Here is a 12,880-nt window from a genome sequence, read left to right as displayed (position 1 = left end):
ACGTCATTCTGTCTATGAAACTGAAAACTGCACTATTTTTTTAATTTATTTTTTATCTATTGGACCAAACTGCGCTTTCTGTTTTTCCTGGTTCATGTTTATGTTCTGCTTCGTGTGTAACCGCGGTGGAATGTCAGCCAATCAGCGGGCAGCGTTCCACAACCGTGACGTCACAGCAGAGTATTTAACCTCGGCCTCAACCAGCTGTCGTCACACATCGTTTTCAGCGACAACCGACTTCCCGCTACGGCGACTGTCTCATATCGACCGAGGTCCTAAAGGTGAATATAACAAGTTATATTGTCATGTAGAAAATGTAACGTCACACGAAGGGATTCGTCAATAACGTGGTTTCTATTTTTTGATCGAGTTTCTGTTCATACGAGCGTTGTTTGTGCAGCATGCTAACATGGCAACATGCTAACATTAGCAACATGCTAACATTAGCAACATGCTAACGTTAGCTCGACCTAGAACAATGGGTTCTCTTACGGCTGAGTTTAGCGCTAAACGGCCCCTTTGGCTCGGTACAATGAAACGAGACCCGGTGGACACGTTTGATTACTCTCCTACACCGTCGGGGGTTGAAGCCGGATATTTCCCACAGAGCTAGGTGATCTGCTGGTCGTGGGTAAGCTAACGTCGCCGGAGCGGATCCGAGGCAATGTCGCCTGAGGGTGAAACGAGAAACTGGTAAAATGGCGAAGTGTAGGAGCATCGGCTCACTGGCCGAGCTGGTACCGACTGGAAACCCCCGTGTTGTGACGCCGCTGTGACGGTCGCGTCTGCGGCGTTGTGGCGTTACGGTGCCGTGGTCGTCTTCACGCCTCCTCGCTGATGTCGTCACCGTGTTTACGGTGCTTTTGTTGAGGCCGTACTTGCCGTAGCGTTGATTATGGCGGCAGAGCGCAACGATACCGGAGCTGATCCGACGCCTCCCAGCGGTGCAGCCGAGGGGGAGGGGAACCGCGTTAGCCTGCCTGCTAGGCGGGGTTAGCAGCTCACACCGAGCCTACCGTCGGTGCTGCCACGAAATGCTTATTGCCTCTTTTTTTCTTGTTTTCTTTTAACTCCTCTCGTTGTGTATTCCGTTTTTAGCAAGTAAGAGATGGCTCGTACCAAGCAGACTGCTCGTAAATCTACCGGAGGAAAGGCGCCAAGGAAGCAGCTCGCTACCAAGGCAGCCAGGAAGAGCGCTCCGTCCACCGGAGGAGTGAAGAAGCCCCATCGTTACAGGTCGGTTGTAGTAGCGTTGCGTCATAAATATGTGGTATACAACCTGTTTTATCCAGTATTGTCATAATTGATTATTGATATTTATTTAACGTGGTCTTAATACGTTTTGTGTAGACCTGGAACTGTGGCTCTGAGAGAGATCCGTCGTTACCAGAAGTCTACAGAGTTGCTCATCCGCAAGCTGCCCTTCCAGCGTCTGGTGAGAGAGATTGCACAGGATTTCAAGACTGATCTGCGCTTCCAGAGTGCGGCTATTGGAGCTCTACAGGTAAAAAAACAAAAACCATTTGCTTTGGTCATAAGCATGAACCAGTGGGCCTAATTACTTTCTATTAACCTAATGTGTCGTTAAAATTTCTTTTTTCCCCTTTTTTATTTATTTTTTAACAGGAAGCCAGTGAGGCTTACCTGGTGGGTCTGTTTGAGGACACCAACCTGTGCGCCATCCACGCCAAACGTGTCACCATCATGCCCAAAGACATCCAGCTGGCTCGCAGGATAAGGGGAGAGAGGGCCTAAGCGGCGACAAATTATCCTATTTATCGTACTTAACCATTTTTGTGGACATTTTATTTCTTGGGTAATTTTTTTACAAGTTCTTTGGATTTTGTATTTTAGATTGGGACAATTATTCAATCATTCCACAAGCTGACTACACTTAGGATAGTTGGAAATGTTGTGCAGTAAGATTATCTTGCCTAGTTGTCCATCATGGGATCATTACTCCAGCCATTCACCCTTCAATCTCATTGTGGGTATCAGGCTCCACCCGGGGATGGGAGTTGTCTAAAGGGATGAATTCTTCACATCTGTGGGGGGTCCAGGGTCTCTTCACCTGCCTACCACTCATCACAAAATGCCAGCATGTCTTGTTCAGCCGGTCTCACTGCAGTGTCAGGGTATTGGTTGATACTCTACACTCTGTGACTGGGAGCATGGCCCCCCCCCCATCCTGTATTTTCTGGACTGCTTTTTACATGTTTTTCAACATAAACCTTGGCAGCTACATTTAATACTATTTATGAAAATGTTGTCGCGTGTCTTTCTATTAAAGGTCTCTATGAGTAGAATGCATTGTGTTCTGTAGTTGATTGAAATATATTTGATGTAGTAGTGTGTATACTTGACATTTATTTACAACCACACATGAAAAGATCTTGACTTCACTGAGTTGTCATACAAACCACTCTGTATGCTTGAAGCCAGTAGCTGTAAGAAAACACAACATGGACAATTAATGTCTGATAAAATGCATGTAACAAATTGCCCCTGTGCAGAACTGCGATTCCTCACCGATACGGTAGACCATCTCTTCACACTCCCTGGTAGTGCTTGCTCTTAATGCAATGCAGCAGAAGCCTGTGGACTGAGGGGTTTCTGGGGAGTCTCTGTGGAGTGACCCAATCACATGCTTGAATGAGAAACCCAGCCAATGACAAGAGACTTGGCTTGGACATTGCATCACTGTGTGTCTCTACACACAACAGTACCTAATGGTGCTGTGTGAATGAGCAAATAACAAACTATACTGCAGGTCAATTAACTTAATGGTTTAGTATTTATAACTTACGCCACGCAGAATGCAAATATTGTGTAGTCCTGTTGCCCAAATCTCCCCACACATGAAATCTCTGGATAGTGGTGCTCAAATAGCTCCTGATGAAAACAAAAAGGCATGATATATCTGACAACTGTTGAACAATAACAAAGACATGCCAAACAAATAACTGACAGAAATCACATGCTTACCAATTTACTGTTTCTGTCTGTGCATGTCAAATGTGTTTCCTTCATATCTAAGAGTACTTCCTGTGGGAGAAATTACACTGAGTGCATATTGATTTGACAAGCATTGGAAACCTTTTTTTGACAGAAGACAATGTGCCTGAGGCGGCTTGTGCAATTCCATTACCTTGCTGGGCAGGTTTTTCTGCAACACTTGTGTAATGGCGTGCTGTAGCACCTCTTTGCCCCCAAACTAAGAAAGGATGAGACCCGCAGTTATAGGAAAGACAAAGACTGAACATATCTCAAACTTGTAAAGCATTAGCGATTATTTACCATTCCTATGTTTGCTTTTCCCAAGAACTGCACAATATGAACAATCCTATTGAGAAAAGGGAGGTCAGTTTTTGGGTCAGGATTACACTTGGGGAAAGTGTCCCTATATGTGATAACAAACTTACCTTCCCTCTTTGAGACACTGTGATGGAGAGGTTCTCTGGTCCTTTGTGCCTGGCTGCTGTGAGGGAGCAGGACCAAGCTGTAGGGCGGGATTCTCCATCCTCAGTGCCCGCAGGAGCTTTATAAGGGGCAGATACACCGTCCCATCCTGAGCCCTCCACCGCACAACACTGATGGAGAGAGGGCAGCCCTTCAGCCGGGAAAGAACCACACCTGCCTGGGAAAAAAAACAGAAAGCCTCTTTCAGCAACAACTTGTTAAGACCTGTCCAGCAGCAAATGTAAACAGCTGAGAGCAGAAAGTTTCTTTAATTTTAATCCTGCAAACAAGTATATGGTTTGTTAAGGGTGTGCCTGGCCAGTGTCTAATCATTCGATCAATGTGACGGTACACACACAATGTGAGCTCTACTACCTGTCCCCAAATAAACTCATTCTGTGTTTATATTGTAAAGCTTATTATGAAATGTTTATTGGTTCTGTGTGCATTTAATCTAATGTACTACCAGGGCTGCAGCGAGACCAAACACCATCAGAATAGAGCTGTGTGACTGATATTTCTGGGTTGCTCTTTTTTCAGAAAACTGAAAAACAGGTGATTTTATCTAAAAGTGTTCCTCTAGATTTTGTAGAGTAAAATTAAAATATCAATTCCTCACTGTACTTATTTGGCACCTGTTTAGAATTTGGGATTTGGAAGTGTCATATCAGCAAGTGCGTTCACACCTGCACAGTGTTTTCAGTTTCCCTGGCTGATTCTAGCTAAAGTGATAAGGGTAAGTTATTTATTGCAACCTAGGGAGGTGTCTATTAAGTTGGGATGGAAATGGGTGCCCGAATATTGGAATTACTAAAAATGTCCATCCTTACCATCAAGCATTATGTGCCCACCAACACAGTAATGAGAAGAGGCCTGACAGGTAAAACACCTGTGTGGGCTTTGTGTCAGGACTAATCATGTGATATACGACTTTTTCCAACTGAAACATTTGGTTTTTTTCAATAGGAAAGCACATGTGTAAACAATATAGTTAATGATGTCTAAATTCCATTTGGCTGCTGGCATCTTTCATGCTGGCTCACTGTAACACAGGGACACGCTAATAGAATCGTGCAATTGCTGATGATACTTGTAACCACTGTGGTTTTCCTACAAGGACAGCTGTATATATGTCTGCTGTAAAAAAAGACCTATTGTAACGTTCTATTCACATAACATGAAAACAAGGTCAGAAGGCACAATGACTAATCGGGACACCTTTGAGAAACCCTAAATGTAAAGCCCAGTTCACTTCATGCTCTTTTTTGTTTTTCTCTGTTTCCTCAAAAAAAAAAAAAAAAAAAAAGCCAATGTAAAGGCTTCTTTTGATACCAGCTACACTATAGTAAAACAATGAAAGAGACAAAATGTCTATGAACCTCACTGGTTATGACTTTAATAATAACACTGCATGTGTGAGGATACCTGATGATTCTTTGAATTCCTCAGCGACGTTCCGTTGATCTCATCAATGATGTCACCAGGACAGATAAACTTGTCGACATGCGCCTGACTACCGGGCATCAGGTCGAGGACGAAGACGCGCCCACTGAGATATCTGAGAGGCAGACGGAGACAGAAGGAGGTGATGCAGCAAGTTGGACGAATGACTATTTATTAGTAGACATATCAATGGATAGGAAGTACTTTGTAGAGGGGACAATACAAACCTCAAAACCAACCCTAGCTCCCGACAGGGCACCACTTCATACGTCTCACACACCTGGAAACACAGAAATTATTCACCAACCATTCTGCTGTGTCAAAATCACATAATCTTACTGCATGTGTGCAGTACCGCTTGTGAGATTTTTCCAGGGATCTTAAAGTTCCCATGGCGACCTAAACCATAATGATATTGTTGTGATGCTGTATGTTCTGAAATAATATATTTTTTATTACCGGTAGAATCCAGCTCTCGTCCAGAAAACTGCAATTCTGTGTAAAGAGACCACAGGTGGTAATAAGTTTAGAGTAGTTTGAAATCAAAAGTGATTAGAAAGACAACGTCATGTTATATTTTGGAGGAAATCCAGTGTGTCTTGGAAAGTTTGAAAAGCACATTTGCGGTTTTCAATGGCAGAAAATAAAACAGGAGCTGAACTGACCCCCATGTCCAGTTTGAACTCCATGTGAGAGAGGACCAGCAGCAGCGACATGAAAGGCTCTGGAAGGAAGAGAACAGCGTTGTTGATGTTGGACACCGAATGCCAGTGGTTAAAAGAATTTATCTTGCTTTGATCGGTGTTTGGCGAAAATAATCTGATCAAGTAAAAAGCCTCACCCACAAATTCTTCATTCCTGAGGATTGACATTTCCAGGCTGTACCACTGGAGGGGAGAGAAACAGTCTATTAGTGATACTCAGCAGCAATGGGCATCTAACTGTGCCAGGAAAAGACAAATAAGGGCTGCCCCATAAAAAAAGGCATCAATCCCTAAATATACTGCATCATAGAGAATGTATCTGACCTCCAGGACTCTGGGTGTGTGCAGCAGGTGTGTGATGAACTGCGGCAGAGCCTTTCGGCTGAGGGCCAGTCTGAGCAGGTAGCGGCCCCGGCCCTGAGCTGAGAGCAGCTTCCTGCAAACTCTGGTCTGCTCAACCACCAAGGACAAGGCAGACGGCCTACACATCAGCAGAGACAAAAATGATTAGCAATGATTGAAATAGTGCTGTTTTTTTGTTTTTTTATTATTATTATTAGTGATGTCTGTTACACTACTTATTATAAACATTAAAGCCAGCTAATCTAAGCAGGATGTTGTTACCTGCCACAGGCATCTTGGCGAGTAAGCTGTTCAAAACACTGCCAGTAGTCTCTGTGTACTAGACTGAGAACTGGTTCTGGAGGGAGAGCAAACATGCACTCAGTCCATACTGCAAAGATGTACTTCAGATGTTGTGATTCAGATGATTTATTATAAAGATTTTTTTATACACACCAAATACCGGCCCATACTATTGTGTTAATATAAAACATTTACAACCATGCAGAGCATAATCTGACACCCCCAAATATGCATGCCAGGTTTACAAAAAAATAAACAAAGCATTGGAATAAATATGTACAAATGTGGCATTTTTTTTTTTCAGTGAAGTACATATTATGGGGGTACTAACGTTGGAGCCCCTTCCTGAGGACCAGCTCCAGAAGCTCACAGCAGGAGGCGAGGTGAGGGTTGGTGTCTGACACAATCCCTCCATCTGACTGCAGGTTCAGGACACACACTACGAGGGGAAATAATCATGTTTCAATTTGACTGTCGATCTGTTTGTTGATGGCCCGCATGACCAAAACATATGCACATTTTCAGCCAAGACTACGGAAGACGCTGTGCAGAAAATAAAATGTTATGTAAATAAAAAAAATAAAATGCTGAAACGAAGCCATCGGCTGCCTCTGAAACATGCAATCCAGTATTTTTCATTCCAATAACAGCACGTTGTTCTAATGCATATCTCTTATGGCTTCTTACCTCTGAGAGTACCGAGTAGAGGGTCTTTCGGTGCCATGTTTGGTGGACCGGCTGTGAGCAGAGGCTGGACAACAGACACACGAAGCCTCCTGTCATTAAAGCTTCCGTGTATCCTGCCTCACATACCGGGACACCCTCCCATTCCTCAGCAGGCTGTATACCTGCCTGTGGTAACTGGATACACCACTTTAGTTTGTCTTCAAAAACAAACGCCCTCAGTGCCTCGAAATGAAAAATGTATCGAGATATTAAGTGTTTATTGGCTGTAGTGACACCTGCTGTTATTCTTCCACACCTGACTGATAATGGGTTTTTGGTTTTTTTTTGGGATTGAAAAGTAGCTAACACAGATCTATAATAAACCGCGGAGGGATATTATTAACTGTATGTTTGTGATAACATGTTGTTGTACAATTTTTTTTTTTTAAAAAAAGTAGGACTGTTTCAATAAAAAAAAAAACGTTAGGCCTTTCCACCACCACTACAAATCCACAGCTTATTCTAAAAAAAAAAAAAAAAAAAATAATGCGCTCGTTAATTTTTTTTTTTTTTTTTTTTTGCCTTTGCTTTAAACTTGCGACGGTGTTTAGTTCACGTACAGTACACAGGACAGACGGCGGTGACAGGCGGCGGTGTCGGGGAAGCTATGGCGGCCTCTAGCGGCTCTTCTCTGAGGCTGCAGCGCTCACGGTGCTCCGTCCCTCCGGCTCAGTGGGGGTGAGGATCCGGGCTCAGTGAGGACTCGGACTCAGGCGGCGCATCTCCGAAGCAGCTCGGAGCACCGAACGAAAAACATCCACCAACGAGGAGCTGCGCAAAGTTGTCTGCGGAAAGGAAAATTCTCCCATAACAAAGGTCAGACTTTCCCCACAAAATATTCATTTATAGCACAGAAAAAAGCGGCGTGACGCTACCGCTGGCTTTAGGCGTAATTAAATACAAACAATGGAAAACAGTCTAATGCGCATGAGGGATCTTTATTTGTAGAACACACATTTGGAAAATAATACATTTTGACATGTGCAGACAATACAGACTAACTCCCCAGAGGAGATGTATACATGTAGTCAGATATTATTGAATAATGTATTCTCTATTATGTGCCAGTCTATTACAGTCTTGTTTTGATGCTGACATGACGGCTCTTCTGTCAGTCCCAATATAGAAAGTCTATACCGGTACCTATGTACAGCAATAGTTCCGGAGGTAATCCTGGATTCCTCTAATCTTCCAGCTCCTCTGCCTTCACTGCCAACAAATAAACCCTCTATCTAACCAGTTACCATGGAGACATTTGATGGCCAAGTCATGCTATGGTAATATTCCCTTCTTACTAACTCTGAAATATATTTCTCATTGAGGAATAGGCCTACAGTATCTACTTAATTAGTTTAACAGGCTCAGTGGCACACCTGAGTTCATATGGACCACTTGCATTGACACAAGTCTTTCTGGCTTATTCAATCATGTAAACAAGGTTCACCACAGTGTGCCCTTTCTGGCCATTGTACTTCGTGAATAAAGCCACAAACTTCAGGAAAAAAAACAAACATTCATGTTTGTGTCATATCCTCACAGATCAGTCTCATAGTGCTCAATAAAAGGTCAACCTTCAGTCCTGACCATCCTCCAGTTCGGATGCATTTGCCAAAGTCCTTAAACTCTCCATATATTCTCCTCAGTCCTCGGGAAGTCAATACCGTTATCCTTTGGCTCAGCTGCTGCCCCTACATCCCCAGAAAGAACAGCAAATCCCCTCAGTGCCATCAAACTGGCGTTCAGGGGTGGACTGCTGAATCAACAGCAAATTGGTCCAACGCTCCCCCACTCAGCCTCCGCAGTGATTTTTTAAAAAGTGCTCTGCGCTGCTGTCTCACATCTCCTTGGGAATAAATTTCCAATTTCAATGCCATGATCTAGATGCATCGACCCACGCACGTCAGGGAATCCTGTTACTGTGCAATATATATATTTTTGCCTGGTTCTACATTTTGCCTCTCTCTGCCTCTTACTTTGAGGTTGTGTGTGTGTGTGTGTGTGTGTGTGTGTGTGTGTGTGTGTGTGTGTGTGTGTGTGTGTGTGTGTGTGTGTGTGTGTGTGTTTGTTGAGTGGGTGGGCTGTTTCTCTTTTCACTCTTCTACCAATGAGGGGTCCTCTCCCTCCTCCCCCTCACCTAATGATAGCTCAGAGTGCCTAATAATGAGCTCTCTGAGGACGGACAGTGCAGAGCTGTGATGAAAGTTCTGCAGTGCTTCTCTCTCTCTCTCTCTCTCTCTCTGTCTCTCTCTCTCTCTTCACGCATACATACCTTTTGCCACCTCTCATAAATTACAGATTTCTGCCCTCTCATCGATTTGTGTGGGCGACGCGAGCCCAGTCAGCTGCACTTCAGCTCCAGCTCTTTTTAAAATTATTGTACCACAGGGCATCCGCCTCACTCTCCGGATATATCAGCATGATGAAGGACTGCCTGCAGTTTCTCATCGAGCCGGCCAAAAAGCTCAAGATCAGACTCAAGGTACGGCTAACAGCGACTCTGTTTTCCTAAGATGGCACCACATTTGTTGCAAGTGCTAAATTTCTTACACCGTGCTCCTAAATGTGCTTGTTTGTTTTTGCTCCAGGAGTCTCGTAAGCGAGTGAAACTTGAGAAGAAGGAGCCGCTGGTGGAGAGTCAGTTATTTATCATGGAACTGGCCCGAGAACTCAACAAAATTTGCCAGGTAAGCTTTCCTCCTCCTCCTCCTCCTCCTCTACCCTTTCTTTCTGTCACAGACAAGTGTGCATCCACAGGATATCTCATCTTTATTATGTGCTGTATATCTGTGCCCTAGAGGTCAAACATCCTCAGCCACATCTGGACCAGTGAGGACATCTGGCCAGCCAGTGTGTGTCGTGATTTCATTGTGGAGTGGGCTGCTGTGTTGGAGAAGAGAGTACAGGTACGTACGATTTACAGTTGGGGTTGTTTATGTCATCAATAAGTTGATCAAGTACGTGCTTTCTGAATGTTCTTCAGTCTAATCTGATTTAAAATAGAGACAAGTAGGACATCTTCATATTTGAGGGGCCATTTTTTGTGTCAATCCACTAATCGTTGCGACTCTACTTTCAATATTTGTGTCCAGCCGAGGATCATCATGTCTGAATACCAGTACCAGATACCAGAGAAGAAAGACTGGAAGGGACACCTCCTCTGCATGCTGGAGGCCGGGGGGGAGTGCGACATGGGGCCCCCCAAAAGAGTCATCATGGACTGGACGCGGGGGATCAAAAGCAGACCTCAGGTGACTATGGGATGGTGGAGGATGATGTGCACCAGCTTTTCCCTGCGGTGCCTACGTGGCTGGTTGGTGATTAAAGTCTGACCCAGTTCCCCACCTTGCATCTGATAAAGATGATTAAGCTAAACCCCGCCCTTGACAATCATCCCATCATACTCAGGAGGAGAGTGCCGGAGTTGAGAGTAAACACTTTAAATGAGTAACACTGATCATGTCCATTGTCTCCGACTCTCTCTCTCTCTCTCTCTCTCTCTCTCTCTCTCTCTCTCTTTCTTCAGCCCACCGTCTGGCCGGGCGAGCCCGTGCTCATGATGCTAGACGACCTGGAGTTCCAGTGGAAGAGGGGCCGTCTCCCCAACCTGCTCCCGGCCGTGGAGCTCGTCATGCTGGCCGTGATGAATGCCGACAGCCCCGTCGAGGTCTGGATGTCTGTCACAACATACACCCTGATTAAATTTGTTCTGAACATTCTCCTGGAGAAGTTGCTTTATTTTTCTCCATTTGAATCTATTACCTGTGATATGATGAGCTGTGTGCTAATTCACTTAAAAAGGTGTGAAGAGTGTAATGTTTATGTGCTGCATGACATCCAGTCTGGCTAATTTATCTATCTCATTATAACGCCCGCCTTGGCCTGCATTGTCTTTATTCGTCCGCCTTTATGCATGTATGTTTTTAGGAGGACGTGACTAAGCGATGGCTGGTGAGGAAGCAGAGGAGCCAGCAGATCGGTGAGGGCATTTTAAATATCTCTGGTTAACTTGGGAAAGTGTTAAAGATAAAGAAGCATTAAACAAAACCAAGTTAAAAAGACGTCTGTCAGCACTGACGATGCTGACCGTAATGTGTGAACATCAGCATGTGTGTGTGTGTGTGTGTGTGTGTGTGTGTGTGTGTGTGTGTGTGTGTGTGTGTGTGTGTGTGTGTGTGTGTGTGTGTGTGTGTGTGTGTGTGTGTGTGTGTGTTAGCACTTAATCAACCTCTTTAGCAGGAGTGAAACTTGATGAGTCACTTTCATTAGAACTAATCAGGATCGATATGTGATTAAAGGATAGTGGGTTAAAGCCAGCTGGGAGGGCAGCACGAGGGAGGATCTGGGCCATGAATGGAACCCTTGATTGTCTCCTTGTTATCACAGTAATCCCTCTTCTTCTTTCAGACGCTGTCCGCTACATCCCCCACAGTGGTGAGTAGACATTAGGTCAACATATGATATGATCAAACAACTACTATATATTACAGTATTTGTCTTATACCTAAATGATAAACATGATTTCAACCTTGTTTTTTTTTATAAATGACATTGTATTTCTTTACTTGTATTGGCTCACTTCTGATGTTTGATCTCAAATAGTTTCTCTTCTTCTTCTTCACAGTGTGGAATTGGATTTGCGATGCCGCAGGTATGAAAAAACATTTACAATCAAATCCTCTTTTTATAATCTGTTATCAGATTTGTAATATATTCCCCTCCTGCTCTGTGACCCCGCAGAGGAAGTCACTCTGGACTCGGACACGGCCAACGCAGACCTGCTCATCTCCGGGGACGAAAAGCGCATGCGCTGCGGCCTGGAGCGCCGCGAGCTGCCGCGGTGCCGGCGACGCTTCGACGGCTGGTGGTGCGCCGCGGGCCGGGAGGGCTACGCCACCGGACGCCACTACTGGGAGGTGGAGGTGGGCGAGCGGGACTGGCGGCTGGGCGTGGCCAAGGCGTCCGCGGTGAGGCAGGGCTTCTGCTCGCTCACCACGGACACGGGCTACCTGACCCTCCGGCTGGAGCGGGGCACGGATCTGAAGGCCCTGACGGTGCCCGCCGCCCCGCTGCCGCAGAGCCTGGTGCCCAGGAAAGTAGGGGTGTACCTGGACTATGAGCAGGGCCAGCTGTCCTTCTACGACGTGGAGAAGCGCTCCCACCTGTACACCTACAACGAGAAGTTCACAGAGGAACTGTACCCCGTGTTTGGGACTGTGGAGGTGCTCAGAGACCTGGTGATAAGGCCTGCCGACGTCAGACAGCCGTGCCTCTGCCCCGGGCCCTGCCTCTGGAACTGAACTGCTCAACACACACACACACACACACACACACACACACACACACACACACACACACACACACACACACACACACACACTCACACTCACACTCACACTCAAGTCATGATCCTCAGCAGCCCAGAGTCTGTGCTTTTATTCTGGGCCGTTATAGTGATTTATGAACCTCTTGTGCTGGTTCAGGACTCAAAGTCGGACTCTTCCTGCAGGGTTGCCATGTGAGGTCACACAGGGACAAGAACCACCATCATTCTGTATTACACTTTCTGTTACTCTGCCTTCATGGGGACATACAGTGTTACTATTTGTATTGTAAGGATGAATATTTTCAAGGCTGTTTGGTCAACAGCTGAATGGAGAAGTCTTTCCCACACTGTCCAATACGCTTTGAGAGGTTTTAGACGTCATCAACCCAAAAGACCCATGTTTTTATGTATTTATTTTTTAACATCTAAACTCTATTTGCAATGCTCTCATGCCACAATGCAGATATGGATGTTTTTATTTTTATTTTATTACTTTTTTATTACTTAGTTAGAGCTGAAACTGGCAAACTAACTTCACAAGTGTTATAAAAGCATGAAGGCCCTGTGAAAGGATGTGCGA

The 12,880-nt window shown here is 45.0% G+C and overlaps 3 protein-coding genes across 4 annotated transcripts; 2 read left to right on the top strand and 1 right to left on the bottom strand.

The window, feature by feature from the left end:
• Positions 1–170: 170 nt before the first annotated feature.
• LOC129091051 (histone H3.3A) lies at positions 171–1,848 on the top strand. The gene is made up of 4 exons (XM_054598485.1): positions 171–281; positions 1,099–1,236; positions 1,351–1,504; positions 1,627–1,848. Exons 2-4 carry the CDS (start codon positions 1,109–1,111, stop codon positions 1,753–1,755), a joined length of 411 nt encoding a protein of 136 aa, XP_054454460.1. The 5' UTR covers positions 171–281; positions 1,099–1,108; the 3' UTR covers positions 1,756–1,848.
• A 531-nt stretch (positions 1,849–2,379) lies between these two features.
• si:ch211-250n8.1 (uncharacterized) lies at positions 2,380–7,022 on the bottom strand. 2 transcript variants are annotated; one of them, XM_054598484.1, is made up of 16 exons: positions 6,939–7,022; positions 6,583–6,690; positions 6,231–6,306; positions 5,931–6,087; positions 5,744–5,789; positions 5,568–5,626; positions 5,362–5,397; positions 5,130–5,182; positions 4,885–5,017; positions 3,423–3,637; positions 3,298–3,343; positions 3,149–3,214; positions 2,986–3,045; positions 2,807–2,892; positions 2,530–2,624; positions 2,380–2,445 (listed from the first exon to the last, which is right to left on the bottom strand). In XM_054598484.1, the coding sequence occupies exons 1-16, from the start codon at positions 6,973–6,975 to the stop codon at positions 2,411–2,413; spliced, it is 1,308 nt and encodes a 435-aa protein (XP_054454459.1). In that variant the 5' UTR covers positions 6,976–7,022; the 3' UTR covers positions 2,380–2,410. The 2 variants fall into 2 exon arrangements, with proteins under 2 accessions (XP_054454459.1, XP_054454458.1); XM_054598483.1 differs by having other exon boundaries at positions 2,391–2,624.
• Positions 7,023–9,393: 2,371 nt separating this feature from the next.
• On the top strand, positions 9,394–12,274 carry zgc:194990 (uncharacterized protein LOC568410 homolog). The gene is made up of 9 exons (XM_054599445.1): positions 9,394–9,456; positions 9,563–9,661; positions 9,773–9,880; positions 10,067–10,225; positions 10,501–10,641; positions 10,902–10,953; positions 11,382–11,408; positions 11,599–11,625; positions 11,715–12,274. Exons 1-9 carry the CDS (start codon positions 9,394–9,396, stop codon positions 12,272–12,274), a joined length of 1,236 nt encoding a protein of 411 aa, XP_054455420.1.
• The last annotated feature ends 606 nt before the right edge of the window (positions 12,275–12,880 follow it).

This window comes from Anoplopoma fimbria, chromosome 5 (genome assembly GCF_027596085.1).
Source record: "Anoplopoma fimbria isolate UVic2021 breed Golden Eagle Sablefish chromosome 5, Afim_UVic_2022, whole genome shotgun sequence".
In the NCBI taxonomy this organism is placed as follows: domain Eukaryota; kingdom Metazoa; phylum Chordata; class Actinopteri; order Perciformes; family Anoplopomatidae; genus Anoplopoma; species Anoplopoma fimbria.
The sequence above is the reverse complement of the archived record's forward strand: the minus strand, read 5'-3'. Positions and strand labels throughout refer to the sequence as shown.

Coding starts and splice junctions, on each gene's coding strand:
- LOC129091051 (XM_054598485.1), top strand. CDS start 1,109: ATGGCTCGTACCAAGCAGACTGCTCGTAAATCTACCGGAGGAAAGGCG. Junction 1,237..1,350: donor AAGAAGCCCCATCGTTACAG/GTCGGTTGTAGT, acceptor CGTTTTGTGTAG/ACCTGGAACTGTGGCTCTGA. Junction 1,505..1,626: donor CGGCTATTGGAGCTCTACAG/GTAAAAAAACAA, acceptor ATTTTTTAACAG/GAAGCCAGTGAGGCTTACCT.
- si:ch211-250n8.1 (XM_054598483.1), bottom strand. CDS start 6,975: ATGGCACCGAAAGACCCTCTACTCGGTACTCTCAGAG. Junction 6,691..6,938: donor TCTACTCGGTACTCTCAGAG/GTAAGAAGCCAT, acceptor TTCCCCTCGTAG/TGTGTGTCCTGAACCTGCAG. Junction 6,088..6,230: donor CGCCAAGATGCCTGTGGCAG/GTAACAACATCC, acceptor GCTGATGTGTAG/GCCGTCTGCCTTGTCCTTGG.
- zgc:194990 (XM_054599445.1), top strand. CDS start 9,394: ATGATGAAGGACTGCCTGCAGTTTCTCATCGAGCCGGCCAAAAAGCTC. Junction 9,662..9,772: donor AACTCAACAAAATTTGCCAG/GTAAGCTTTCCT, acceptor TCTGTGCCCTAG/AGGTCAAACATCCTCAGCCA. Junction 10,954..11,381: donor GCAGAGGAGCCAGCAGATCG/GTGAGGGCATTT, acceptor TTCTTCTTTCAG/ACGCTGTCCGCTACATCCCC.